Source organism: Pseudophryne corroboree, chromosome 10, assembly GCF_028390025.1.
Source record: "Pseudophryne corroboree isolate aPseCor3 chromosome 10, aPseCor3.hap2, whole genome shotgun sequence".
Taxonomy (NCBI): domain Eukaryota; kingdom Metazoa; phylum Chordata; class Amphibia; order Anura; family Myobatrachidae; genus Pseudophryne; species Pseudophryne corroboree.
In genome coordinates, this window is record NC_086453.1 from 266,912,772 (window position 1) to 266,927,564 (window position 14,793).

The window sequence follows — 14,793 nt, forward strand, 5'->3', positions numbered from 1 at the left end:
CTGAGGTACTCCTGATGAGGTGGATAAATGGGGACATGAAGGTAAGCATCCTTTATGTCCAGAGACACCATAAAATCCCCCCCTTCCAGGCTTGCGATGACCTCTCTGAGCGATTCCATCTTGAACTTGAACCTTTTCAGGTATATGTTCAGGGATTTTAAATTCAATATGGGTCTGACCGAACCGTCCGGTTTCGGTACCACAAACATGGTCGAATAGTAACCCCTTCCTTGTTGAAGGAGGGGAACCTTGACCACCACCTGCTGAAGATACAATTTGTGAATTGCAGCTAACACTATTTCCCTCTCTAAGGGGGAAGCTGGCAGGGCCGATTTGAGGTAACGGTGAGGGGGCATCTCTTCGAATTCCAGCTTGTATCCCTGAGACACAATCTCTATAGCCCAGGGATCCACCTGGGAGTAAACCCACTTGTGGCTGAAATTTTGGAGACGCGCCCCCACCGGGCCTAGCTCCGCCTGTGGAGCCCCAGCAGCATGCGGTGGATTTAGTGGAAGCCGGGAAGGACTTCTGTTCCTGGGAACTAGCTGTATTGTGCAGTTTCTTTCCTCTACCCCTGCCTCTGGCAAGAAAGGACGCACCTCGGACTTTCTTGCCTTTTTGTGATCGAAAGGACTGCATCTGGTAATACGGTGCTTTCTTAGGTTGTCAGGGAACATATGGCAAAAAATTTGACTTTCCAGCCGTAGCTGTGGAGACCAGGTCCGAGAGACCCTCCCCAAACAACTCCTCACCCTTGTACGGTAAAACCTCCATGTGCCTTTTTGAGTCGGCATCGCCTGTCCATTGCCGAGTCCACAGGACCCTTCTGGCAGAAATCGACATTACATTTATTCTAGAGCCTAGTAGGCTAATGTCTCTTTGAGCATCTCTCATATACAGGACAGCGTCTTTTATATGCCCCAGGGTCAGCAATATAGTATCCTTGTCCAAGGTATCAAGTTCCTCAGATAAGGTATCTGTCCATGCTGCTACAGCACTACACATCCAGGCCGACGCAATCACCGGCCTTAGTAAGGTACCTGAATGTGTATAAATGGACTTCAGGGTACCCTCCTGCTTTCTATCCGCAGCATCTTTTAGGGTGGCCGTATCCTGTGACGGCCGGGGTACCCTCTTGGATAAGCGTGTTAAAGCTTTGTCTACCCTAGGGGAGGATTCCCAGCGTAACCTGTCCGTTGGCGTGGAAAGGGTACGCCATAAGCATCCGTTTGGAAATCTGCAGTTTTTTATCTGGAGATTCCCAAGCCTTTTCACATAACTCATTTAGCTCATGTGAAGGGGGAAAGGTCACCTCTTGCCTTTTTTCCCCATACATATAAACCCTCTTGTCAGGGACTGGGGTTTCCTCTGAGATGTGCAACACATCCTTCATTGCTATAATCATATAACGGATGGCTTTAGCCAATTTAGGCTGTAACTTTGCATCATCGCAATCGACACTGGAGTCAGAATCCGTGTCGATATCTGTGTCAACAATTTGGGATAGTGGGCGCTTCTGAGACCTTGACGGCCTCTGCGACATAGGATCAGGCATGGGCTGAGACCCCGGCTGTCCTAAGGCTTCAGCTTTATCCAACCTTTTATGCAAGGAAGTAACATTATCATTTAAAACCTTCCACATATCCATCCAATCGGGTGTCGGCGGCGACCCCACATTCATTTGTTCCCGCTCTACTTCCACATAGCCTTCCTCGTCAAACATGCCGACACAAGCGTACCGACACACCACACACACAGGGGATGCTCTTTTTGAAGACCGTTCCCCCACAAGGCCTTTTGGAGAGACAGAGAGAGAGTATGCCAGCACACACCCCAGCGCTATATGTCCCAGGAATCACACAGTAACTTAGTGTTAACCCAGTAGCTGCTGTATATACTGTTTTTGCGCCTAATTTATGTGCCCCCCCTCTCTTTTTACCCTCTTCTACCGTGTTTCTGCAGGGGAGAGCCTGGGCAGCTTCCTCTCAGCGGAGCTGTGGAGAGAAAATGGCGCTGGTGAGTGCTGAGGAAGAAGCCCCGCACCCTCAGCGGCGGGCTTCTGTCCCGCGTTTCTGTGTAAAAATATGGCGGGGGCCCATGCATATATACAGTGCCCAACTGTATATATGCCCACTTTTGCCAAGAGGTCTCTAATTGCTGCCCAGGGCGCCCCCCCCTGCGCCCTGCACCCTACAGTGACCGGAGTATATGGGTGTAGTGTGGGAGCAATGGCGCACAGCTGCAGTGCTGTGCGCTACCTCAGTATGAAGACTGGAGTCTTCTGCCGCCGATTTCGAAGTCTTCTTGCTTCTTTCACCGGCTTCTGTCTTCCGGCTCTGCGAGGGGGACGGCGGTGCGGCTCCGGGATCAGACGACAAAGGGTGAGATCCTGTGTACGATCCCTCTGTAGCTAATGGTGTCCAGTAGCCTAAGAAGCAGGACCTATCTTCAGTGAGTAGGGCTGCTTCTCTCCCCTTAGTCCCACGTAGCAGAGAGTCTGTTGCCAGCAGATCTCTCTGGAAATAAAAAACCTAACAAAGTACTTTCTTTTATAGCAAGCTCAGGAGAGCTCACTAAGTAGCACCCAGCTCGTCCGGGCACAGATTCAAACTAACGGAGGTCTGGAGGAGGGACATAGAGGGTAGAGCCAGAGCACACCAGTATCCAAATTCTTTCTTAAAGTGCCCTGTCTCCTGCGGAGCACGTCTATTCCCCATGGTCCTTACGGAGTCCCCAGCATCCACTAGGACGTTAGAGAAAATAATAATAATAATAATAATGATAAGTACAATGATAAATCCGGGAATAGTGAAGTCAGCTGTTAAATAACCAACTTATTGTGTGCTGCAGGGCATACTTGCCTATTCTTGCCCACAGTTCCAGATCCTGCCCAAGTCCCCTATGATGTGGGTGTTGGCTTGGCGATACGGTTCAGAACTTGCAGCATTGCGTATAAATAGCATCCAAGTATGTACGGCAGTGATACCACCAGAGTCTAGGGAACTGACAGGTTGACTTCTCCCATATACTGCTATAGCCCACAAAATGGTTTCATATGCTGTATGTGACAGGTCATGAGTCCTAAATAACACTACACACACTGTAGTCGCTATACGACTCATGCTGATGGGTCTCACATGATACATAGAAAAGGCAAACTGTACCTTCAGACATAAAATACGGAATCCGAAACCTCCCTTCCAGAACTCTCTGCCTCAGGATGGGGAGTGTAGGGCCATCAAATGGTAAAGCTCCGCACACTAGGACATAGAGGACTACACCCATACTCTGCAAGGAGAAGAAACCAGGAGTTAATTATCACTGCGCAAGCATCACACACACTCATTGTTCTTACTGGTTTCCATGGCTTAGTTACTTAGCAAACTCACTGTAGCACCAGCCACCATGTTAGAGGTCTGAAACCAGCAGAGGGAATGAGGCCGTACATGTTTTGTTTATGGATGTAAAGGCACAGAAATGTATGGCACTAAATGGTAACAAATTAGATTGTAACAAAGTTATGCAACAAATGTCAGAATATTGCAAGATGATGGGCTATGTGCTAGGATGGCAGTGGTAAGATCTAGGCGTGTCATAGGTAACAGGGACATGTGAAGATGTCACCTATGTCCCATATGTGGTAGTGATGTACAAATGCCAACAGGAAATTATATTTACACTGTGGTGTCTCACTTGCTACACACAGGCTGGAGTTTAAGAAATGTGTTTGCAAGCAGAATGTACCAAAGCAGGGAGGTCACGTGACCTGTACGGATAGAATGCCACATTAACCCTTAGAGACCTGGCTTTCAAAGATTAATTGAAAATTAAATAAAAAGAAATAAAAAAAACTTAAGGTAGAAACACTCTTTGGTTCACCATGTCATGATGGTTATACCACAAGACAATAAATTATATTTCTACTGGCAGAAATGTGCCAAACTGTTCTCATGTAGAACAAAGAGAACACATATGGCGATATTGGCAACCCAGATCTTGGGGAGTAGGACCAAGTGGCAAGTTTAAAGGGCATGGCAACACGATTCTCTTCATCATGCAACGTAATGTGGTGAATTGTTTTATCAAGCACCCCCGCCCACTTCACTAGATTAGTGACCAGTTACAAGTAATTGGGAAAATTCCGTATTCTCCTGGGACTCAGGGAGAACTCTCAGAAATTCTGTGAGAGTAGGTAAGTATTTATTCTGGATGTTGGCACTGCCACAGTAAGATGCCCTGCCAGCCTTTTACAGGTCAGGAAAGGTGTCTGGTAGATACTATACTTCCACCAGTGGCTGATACAGGTGAGGGACGGGCCGCAGCACAGCACACAGTGGTGTGTGCTTGGCTGGTGAAGGAGGCGGCTGCCACTGAACAGCTGCAGTCTCCTCTCTCATCCTGGGGAAGATGTACAAAGCCTTGAAGAGAGATAAAGTGGAGAGAGATAAAGAACCAGCCAATCAGCTCCTGACTGCAGTCTGTATTTAAAAAATGACAAGAGCTAACTGGTTAATACTTTATCACTCTCCAAGGCTTAGTACATCTGCCCCGTGCATGTTGTGCTGCTGTGGCTAAGCTGCTATACAGTGGTCAGCAGTAGTAAGTAGGTGCTAAAAAAATATTCAAATCAGACATTTTACAGTCAAACTGTCAATGTGCTTGATAAATGATTGCTAAAAGCCGATTGGTTACTATGGGCAACACCAACACTTAGAAGGTTTGATAAATCTCCCTCACAGTCTGGTATCTGACATGAACAGGTTATACTAAACCATCATGCTCATTAACCCGATACAGCAGGACTACACATAGATTGACTGCTTTACAAGTAAGTACCACTTATCTCTTATCACTATAATTAAGACTAGTCCGTTTTCCTTTAAGCTATGTATATGGGAAAACAACATTCCATTTTGACTTGGTTACAACATAAAAATGCATAGGCTACAATCATATAATATATTAAATAAAATACCCATATATCCAGCTGAGGTCCCTCGTACTGCTGTCCTTCAAACACTTCTGGAGCTGCATATGGTGGGCTACCACACCATGTGGCTAGGGGTTCTCCAGTCTTGTAAAAGTTGCCAAACCCAAAGTCTACGGAAAAATGTGAAACAAGAGAAAAATACAGTTATTACAAACGAATCCTAGAGATATACGTAACTTCATGAATTTGCAGGAACAAAGAAAAAGAAAGAATCTTTAGAATTCTGAGATGGATCTGGACATCAGGGATTATTTAATAAGATTCCTAATGGAGTTGTGACTGAGAAAGAAACCTGGTGTTCCCATACATTGCATACACGTTAGTAGTTGCTATGGTTTATAGTACCACTGTACACCATGTTATAACACAGGATATAACATTCACTAAAACATGTAGTAGATACCACCACATTTACATACCCTCCAACATTTTACACAGAAAAATCGGTACAAATCCGAAAAAGGGGCGTGACCGCGGGTAAAGGGGTGTGGTCACGCCCCTTTTCCTATACTTTCAATGGAAGTTTGGAGAGCCAAAAATCGGTACAGACCATAAAAAAAAGGTACTGTACCTATTAAAAAGGTACAGTTGGAGGGTATGCATTTATCCTCTCCCAGTTTTGTTTTTAGTAAAAGCCATTTTTCTCCTGCTGAACCTCAGTCCCTTTGATCCTACACTGCATTAGAGTCTAGAACATCGTCCCTAATATAAGAACAAGTCTAGAACAAATGTCCCTGATACGAGAGGTCCACAGTACAGAATCCAAAATACTCTTCCTGGATAAGATGACGGCCATTACTAGCAGGGGGGCAAGTATCTCACATAGATTGAAAAGTCAAAAGACAGTGATCACGGATAGCAGGTAAGAGTTGTTTTGCTAGTTGGGAGTAATGATGTACAGTATTAAACCATATATCTCTTACATATCATCAACATACAGTATAACACAGACATGGTCTCTCATGTGACGCTGTCTGCAATGTATTCTCTTTAATAATAGAGTGTCTGAGATAAGCTCCCCTGTCCTGAGTTACGTACTTTGAGGATCTTATAATTAACTTAATTCCCTATGATGCATTCTCATAGGGTATACTTCCGTTATAACAGATGTAATGTCTGGACATCTGCCCTTAGGGTAAGACCCACATTTTTGTGCTCCATCAACTCTGGGAGAACTCAAAAGGAATGTTTCCTACAGACGCAATAGCCGGAACCTGCTTTTAGAAATGGGACATTTTATCCGCAATATTATATATATATATATATATATATTTATTTATACATATACTGTATATATATATATATATATATATATATATATATAAAAAACAACATTTATTTTACCCTTATCTTGCGCTGTGATATTGCTGCACCTCTAACACATTCCTCCTGTTTGCAAGGATTAAAACAGTTCCCTTTTCAAGTATACCAGCAATTCATATAATAGACCTAGCAGATACAGAGATAAACCCTTTCAACACAGAAATCATACAAATTGTGTCAATCTGAATCATGAAGGGTATTTTCTCTCCTCAATCCTGACGCATTTCGTCCTGCAAGGACTTCTTCAGAGGGATGGTCTGTGTAGCTATACAATCAATCCAAATAACAATCATAGGAATAATCGCTCATAGCCTGGTTTATGGAACAATTTTATGAACTTCTAAAACCTCAATCCATAATGTGTGAAGGTCCATTCATATTAAAAAGGTAAGTAAAATATCCACTCACACTTTGGGTGAATTTCAGAAATAATTCAGACAGGTAGAATATACAAGCTCCTGTGTGCTTCTCTGTATTGTATTGCAGCTGAGAAGAATAGATGGAGGGTTTATGTTAATAAACTATGTTGTGCCTAGGCACAGCAAACTAGCCATGATAACCGTGGACCCATCTGTATATGCAGCCTAGCTTATACATTCACAAGTAGCTAGTGATATCATCAAGACATGAGGCACTTTGCCCCTCATTCCTCAGAGATTACATTATTGTCTTTATCAGCAAATTGTTTGTTTGGTCTAGAAAAATGCCAGCTTCCATTGTGTGTTTGTGACAGCTCTCTTTATACAAGAGGAAACACTATACTGGCATAATCAAGCATGAGTTCACAAACTATGTCAATACAGGTGATAAGTTGCAGCTTCTAGTAAGAGGAGACCTAAACTCTTGAAACAAACCAATATACACAGTAAAAGTGCACAAACATGAATATTTAGTACCAAGGAAGCGTACCTAAAGTAATTATCATATATTAGCGTTTCAAAATAGAGTACATTAAACCACTTCAAAAAAACTACCCAAGTCGATTGTAAATAAACCATTAAAACATTTATTAGCACTCACAATGCAATAATCACACAATGAACAAACCAAAATGTAAATATGGAAATGTACATATACATATGGGAATGCAGTCTATACAGTCACAAGGAGCTAGTGACATGAATACGTGGGAGGTTTACCGGCGGTCAGGATCCGGTGGCCAGATTCCCCAATGGGGTGGTGGTTCACGCCACCACCCGAGGGGGAATAAATTAGTGTAGGCCGCCACCGGCCCCGCAGCATGGTGAGCGCAGCGAGCCCGCAAGGGGACACGCTTTGCGCTTGCCACCGGTATTCTGGCTGTCAGGATACCGGCGTCGGTCTCCTGACCGCCGGGATCCCGACAACCGGGATATCATACTGAATTCGAATACATGAGGCACTATGTCCCATAGTGATTACATGCTCCAAATCAACTGACTGGATAAATGTTCATGTGGCCCACAATACGGTAGCCTCTGTTACCACTGTGTGTTTGTGGCAGTTCTATGTACTAAGCCTTGGAGAGAGATAAATGGACAGAGATAAACTACCAGCTAATCAGCTCCTAAATGACATTTTTCAAACACAGCCTGTAACATGGCAGTTAGGAGATGATTGGCTGGTTCTTAATCTCTCTCCATTTTATCAATCTCCAAGGTTTAGTACATCTCCCCCTGTGCTTGAAAAATGACAGGAGCTGGTTGGTTGGTACTTTATCTCTGTATACTTTATCGCTCTCCAAGGTTTAGTACATAAACCCCATTGTCTTTAAAGAAACATTCTGTCAAAATGGATTTTCAGGATTTTTTTTTTTTTTTTTAACCAATGTCCTCCTTGGGGGCCTAGCTATGTAGGTATCTTCGCACAGCTTGTAAATGTGCGGTCAGTCTTTATTTGACATTACTCCTTCCAATTTACAGCTTTAACAGAGTTCAGGGTCTCATACATCTGCAATTAATTGGGGTAATTCTCCATTTTGCCGATGACTTGGTCAGGTCATTGAAAAAAATCCAACATGTTGGAAATCCTTAATTTGCAGATTCCGCCTAAAAAACTATGGGAATTGTGAATCAGGGATTTTTGACATGCAGGATAATGACAATCCTCAGTAAAATTGCAAATCATTGGACCACCGACTGGCATCATGGAATTGCCGGTTAGATGTATGGCCCTCAATACATACTCCTGCATGTGAGAAGCATCACATATGCTGCTTATATGGAGGAGATGTATCAATCCTTCTAAAGAGGACAGCTGGAAAAGTTGCCCATAGCAACCAAATCAGCTTCTACCTATCTATCTATTAAATTATATAAAATGATAGCTAAAATCTAATTGATTGCTATGGGTAACTTCTTACCTGTCCTCTTTAGAAGGTTTGATATATATCCCCCATTATTCACAATCTATTCAATAAATTCTCACTAACTGGATAACACAAAATGCACTGAAGGAGGTGACCCAACAGTGCCCCACTAGTTATACACTGCAATCCAACATTGTATTCCATCATTATACACTGCAATCCAACATTGTGCCTCACTCGTTATACACTGCAATCCAGCATTGTGTCCCATCATTATACACTGCAATCCAACATTGTGCCTCACTCGTTATACACTGCAATCCAACAATGTATCCCATCATTATACACTGCAATCCAACATTGTGCCTCACTCGTTATACACTGCAATCCAACATTGTGTACCATCGTTATACACTGCAATCCAACAATGTGTCCCACTCATACACTGCAATCCAACAATGTGTCCCACTCATACACTGCAATCCAACAATGTGTCCCACTCATACACTGCAATCCAGCAATGTGCCCCACTCATACACTGCAATCCAACACTGTGTCCCACTCATACACTGCAATCCAACACTGTGTCCCACTCACACACTGCAATCCACCAATGTGTCCCACTCATACACTGCAATCCAACACTGTGTCCCACTCATACACTGCAATCCAACACTGTGTCCCACTCATACACTGCAATCCAACAATGTGTCCCACTCACACACTGCAATCCAACAATGTGTCCCACTCATACACTGCAATCCAACAATGTGTCCACCTCATTATACACTGCAATCCAACATTGTGTGCCCCACTCATACACTGCAATCCAACATTGTGTGCCACTCATTATACACTGCAATACAACACTGTCACTCTGACAGGAAATGTATGCCTAAGGAAGCTACATCAGACCAGGGGTTAGCCTAGGACTTGGGGTGTCTGGGCTGCCAGAGAAACAGCTGTGTACCTGCTGACTGCAGCGTATAGCTGGATTGCTCAGAGACATGTGAATGCCATGTGGCCTGCAAGCAAACAGCAGAGACACCCTGCGTGAATTGTGTTGTCAGGATCCATCCAATTTTGATAGAGCTTTGCACGTAAACCTAACAGCTGAGGTTCTCTGCACAGGCAGAAAAGCATAGTGAAATGTTTCTGTATGAACTTTAGTACAGTACACTCCTCAACATCCTGGGACTTACAGCAACGTGCCGTGTGATTTTTAGGGGCAGAATACTGTCCCAGTCAACCCCCTTTCACTGAGGTTACATAAGCGAAATCTGTAATTACTGGGATTGGGAATATAAAATACAGAGAGAGAACAGAGTGTTCCTGAGCGGCGGCAAGGACGTCATTACTCGGACAGATCAGTGCTTACAGCACATATTGTAAGCACTGTATACTAGTGGTCATCGGTGCAATACTTTAGGACTATTTAAGATAACATTTATAATAAGGAATAATATATGGCATCATGTACTGCACAATGTTTTCATAGGGATATTAGACATTACTGCGTTGTGTGACCATATAACAGTACAAGGCTGTATGTTGTAGCATTCCTACAAGCACTGACAACGCGATCAGAACACGGCAGTTACTGTATAAGCAATCATGACGACTATGACTTCAGAACTCGCCATTCATACATATGCTGCTTATAGAACCTTTTACATATACTACATTTTTGCATCCCATGTGCATTATATGGATACAACCCTTTTCTTACTGGATCTCTACATATCGAAATGCAGTTATAAATAAAGGAGGCTAACATTTCTGTAGATTATAGAATGCAGGTGTACAGTAGCTGTGTATTGTATGGTAAAATTGATTAATATTGTCTAAAGTGTTGCAAAATAGACTTTTCCAGATCACACAATACATCACTTCCCTGCGTTTATCAAATATTTGCTGACTCTCCCAGAGCATTTTGGAGACCCCAGAAATAATAGGATTTTAATTACCTACCGGTAAATCCTTTTCTCTTAGTCCGTAGAGGATACTGGGGATCCATTTAGTACCATGGGGTATAGACGGGTCCACTAGGAGCCATGGGCACTTTAAGAATTTGATAGTGTGTGCTGGCTCCTCCCACGATGCCCCTCCTACCAGACTCAGTCTAGGAAACTGTGCCCGAGGAGACGCACATACTTTGAGAGAAGGATATAAAAGGATAGTGGTAAGATCCCAAACCAGCACACACAAACAGGAGGAAAGCCATGCTAACCAAACTTGGAACAGGAACAGCAACGGCTGAATCAAGCAACAATACTTAACCAAGTAACAGTGCAGGATGAACTAAGCACTGGGCGGGCGCCCAGTATCTTCTACGGACTATGAGAAAAGGATTTACCGGTAGGTAATTCAAATCCTATTTTCTCATACGTCCTAGAGGATACTGGGGATCCATTTAGTACCATGGGGAAGTACCAAAGCCCCCAAACCGGGTGGGAGTGTGCTGAGGGTCCTCCAGATGATTGACCAAACTGAAGGTCCTCAGAGGCCAAGGTATCGAACTTGTAAAATTTTGCAAACGTGTTCGAACTTGACCAAGTAGCTGCTTGGCAGAGCTGAAAAGCCAAGACCCCCCGGGCAGCCGCCCAAGAATAACCCACCAACCTAGTAGAGTGGGCCTGTACAGATTTTGGAACCGGCAAGCCTGCCGTGGAATAAGCATGTTGGATAGTGAGCCTGATCTAGCGTGCAATAGACTTCTTTGAAGCAGGACACCAAATCTTATTGGGATCGTAAAGAACAAACAGCGAGTCCAATTTCCTGTGACGAGCCGTTCTCTTCACATACACTTTCAAAGCCCTCACAACATCCAAAGACGTTGAAGTAACAGAGGCGTCGGTCACAACCGGAACCACAATTGGTTGGTTGATGTGAAACGCTGACACCACCTTAGGAAGAAATTGCTGACGAGTTATGGAAGATTAAATAGTGACTCTTGTGAGACAAAGCCCCCTGTACCGACACACGTCTTGCAGAAGCCAAGGCCAACCGTGTGATGGTCTTCCACGTAAGATATTTTAAGTCTACCTCCTGTAAAGGTTCAAACCAGTCCGAATGGAGGAACTGCAGCACCAAATTGAGATCCCAAGGTGCTGTGGGAGGCACAAAGGGAGGCTGGATGTGCAGAACCCCTTTCAAGAACGTCTGGACCTCAGGAAGAGATGCCAATTGTTTCTAAAAGAAAACAGACAAGGCCGAAATCTGGACGTTTATGGAGCCCAGACGTAGGCCCACATCCACACCCAACTGCAGAAAAAGCAGGAAACGTCCCAGATGAAATTCCACAGCAGAATATTTTCTGCTCCCACACCAAGAGACGCATTTCTTCCATATACGGTGTTAATCTTTAGACGTTACCCCCTTCCTGGCTTGGATCATAGTCGGGATGACCTTGTAAGGAATCCCTCTCCTGGCTAGAATCAGCCGTTCAACCTCCATGCCGTCAAACGAAGCCGTGTCAAGTCTTGATAGATGAATGGCCCCTGTTGCAGGAGATCCTCACGAAGAGGTAGAGGCCACGGATCTTCCAGGAGCATCTCCAGAAGGTCCGCGTACCAAGCCCTTCTTGGCCAATCCGGAGCAATGGGAATTGCTTGGACTTTTTTCCTTGTTATTCTTTGCAGAATTCTTGGGAACACGTACACCATCTGAACCTTTTTAATGTCGACCTTTTGACCCTGTCGACCTAGGGATCCAGTCTCTAGGTCAACAGTAACTAAGTCGACAGGGTCTCTAGGTCTACATGTTCTAGGTCGACAGGTTAAAAGGTAGACATGAGTTTTTTTACAATTTTTTCTTTTTTTGAACTTTTTCATACTTAACGATAAAGCGGACTACGACTGCGCTCGGCACCTTGCTCGAAGCATGGCGAGCAAAGTGAGCCATACGAGGGGACATGGTGCACTAATTGGGGTTCCCGGTCACTGTACGGAGAAAATGACACAAACCCCCCCATAAAAAACTGTTGACCTTTTGACCTGTCGACCTAGAGACCCTGTCGACCAATAGTGGTCAACCTAGACACTGTCGACCTTCCATACCACACCCATCAACATAACGTCTGTCTAACGTATAGCGTCTTTCTATTGACTGTCTAACTAGACACTGTCTATCATTCGGATACCATTTTTTATTTAGCACAGCCTGTATCACGGAAGTAAGCAGCTGATTGGCTGATACTATGAGGTCTATTTACTAAGCCTTGGATGGAGATAAAGTCGCTGGAGATAAAGTACCAGCCAATCGACTCCTAACTGCTATGCCACAGGATGTGTTTAAAAAAATAAGAATTTACTTACCGATAATTCTATTTCTCGGAGTCCGTAGTGGATGCTGGGGTTCCTGAAAGGACCATGGGGAATAGCGGCTCCGCAGGAGACAGGGCACAAAAAGTAAAGCTTTAGGATCAGGTGGTGTGCACTGGCTCCTCCCCCTATGACCCTCCTCCAAGCCTCAGTTAGGATACTGTGCCCGGACGAGCGTACACAATAAGGAAGGATTTTGAATCCCGGGTAAGACTCATACCAGCCACACCAATCACACTGTACAACCTGTGATCTGAACCCAGTTAACAGTATGATAACAGCGGAGCCTCTGAAAAGATGGCTCACAACAATAATAACCCGATTTTTGTAACTATGTACAAGTAATGCAGATAATCCGCACTTGGGATGGGCGCCCAGCATCCACTACGGACTCCGAGAAATAGAATTATCGGTAAGTAAATTCTTATTTTCTCTATCGTCCTAGTGGATGCTGGGGTTCCTGAAAGGACCATGGGGATTATACCAAAGCTCCCAAACGGGCGGGAGAGTGCGGATGACTCTGCAGCACCGAATGAGAGAACTCCAGGTCCTCCTTAGCCAGGGTATCAAATTTGTAGGATTTTACAAACGTGTTTGCCCCTGACTAAATAGCCGCTCGGCAAAGTTGTAAAGCCGAGACCCCTCGGGCAGCCGCCCAAGATGAGCCCACCTTCCTTGTGGAATGGGCATTTACATATTTTGGCTGTGGCAGGCCTGCCACAGAATGTGCAAGCTGAATTGTATTACACATCCAACTAGCAATAGTCTGCTTAGAAGCAAGAGCACCCAGTTTGTTGGGTGCATACAGGATAACAGCAAGTCAGTTTTCCGGACTCCAGCCGTCCTGGAACCTATACTTTCAGGGCCCTGACAACATCCAGCAACTTGGAGTCCTCCAAGTCCCTAGTAGGCGCAAGGCACCACAATAAGCTGGTTCAGGTGAAACACTGACACCACCTTAGGGAGAGAACTGGGGACGAGTCCGCAGCTCTGCCCTGTCCGAATGGACAAATAGATATGGGCTTTTTTGAGAAAAAACCCACCAATTTGACACTCGCCTGGCCCAGGCCAGAGCCAAGAGCATGGTCACTTTTCATGTGAGATGCTTCAAATCCACAGATTTGACTGGTTTTAAACCAATGTGATTTGAGGAATCCCAGAACTACGTTGAGATCCCACAGTGCCACTGGAGGCACAAAAGGGGGTTGTATATGCAATACTCCCTTGACAAACTTCTGGACTTTAGGAACTGAAGCCAATTCTTTCTGGAAGAAAATCGACAGGGCCGAAATTTGAACCTTAATGGGCCCCAATTTGAGGCCCATAGACACTCCTGTTTGCAGGAAATGCAGGAATCGACCGAGTTGAAATTTCTTCGTGGGGCCTTCCTGGCCTCACACCACGCAACATATTTCCGCCACATGTGGTGATAATGTTGTGCGGTCACCTCCTTCCTGGCTATGACCAGGGTAGGAATGACCTCTTCCGGAATGCCTTTTTCCCTTAGGATCCGGCGTTCCACCGCCATGCCGTCAAACGCAGCTGCGGTAAGTCTTGGAACAGACATGGTACTTGCTGAAGCAAGTCCCTTCTTAGCGGCAGAGGCCATAAGTCCTCTGTGAGCATCTCTTGAAGTTCCGGGTACCAAGTCCTTCTTGGCCAATCCGGAGCCATGAGTATAGTTCTTACTCCTCTACGTCTTATAATTCTCAGTACCTTAGGTATGAGAAGCAGAGGAGGGAACACATACACCGACTGGTACACCCACGGTGTTACCAGAACGTCCACAGCTATTGCCTGAGGGTCTCTTGACCTGGCGCAATACCTGTCCCGTTTTTTGTTCAGACGGGACGCCATAATGTCCACCTTTG

At 44.7% G+C, this 14,793-nt stretch overlaps 1 protein-coding gene across 1 annotated transcript in view; it reads right to left on the reverse strand.

Moving 5' to 3' along the window:
- Positions 1-14,793, reverse strand: part of SIK2 (salt inducible kinase 2) — a 312,227-nt gene that overhangs the window by 102,771 nt on the left and 194,663 nt on the right. Inside the window, exons 5-6 of the mRNA XM_063943258.1 lie at positions 4,976-5,100; positions 3,165-3,288 (exon numbers count right to left, since the gene is read on the reverse strand). Of these exons, the coding sequence (XP_063799328.1) occupies positions 3,165-3,288; positions 4,976-5,100 (249 nt within the window). The remainder of the gene's footprint in view (positions 1-3,164; positions 3,289-4,975; positions 5,101-14,793) is intronic.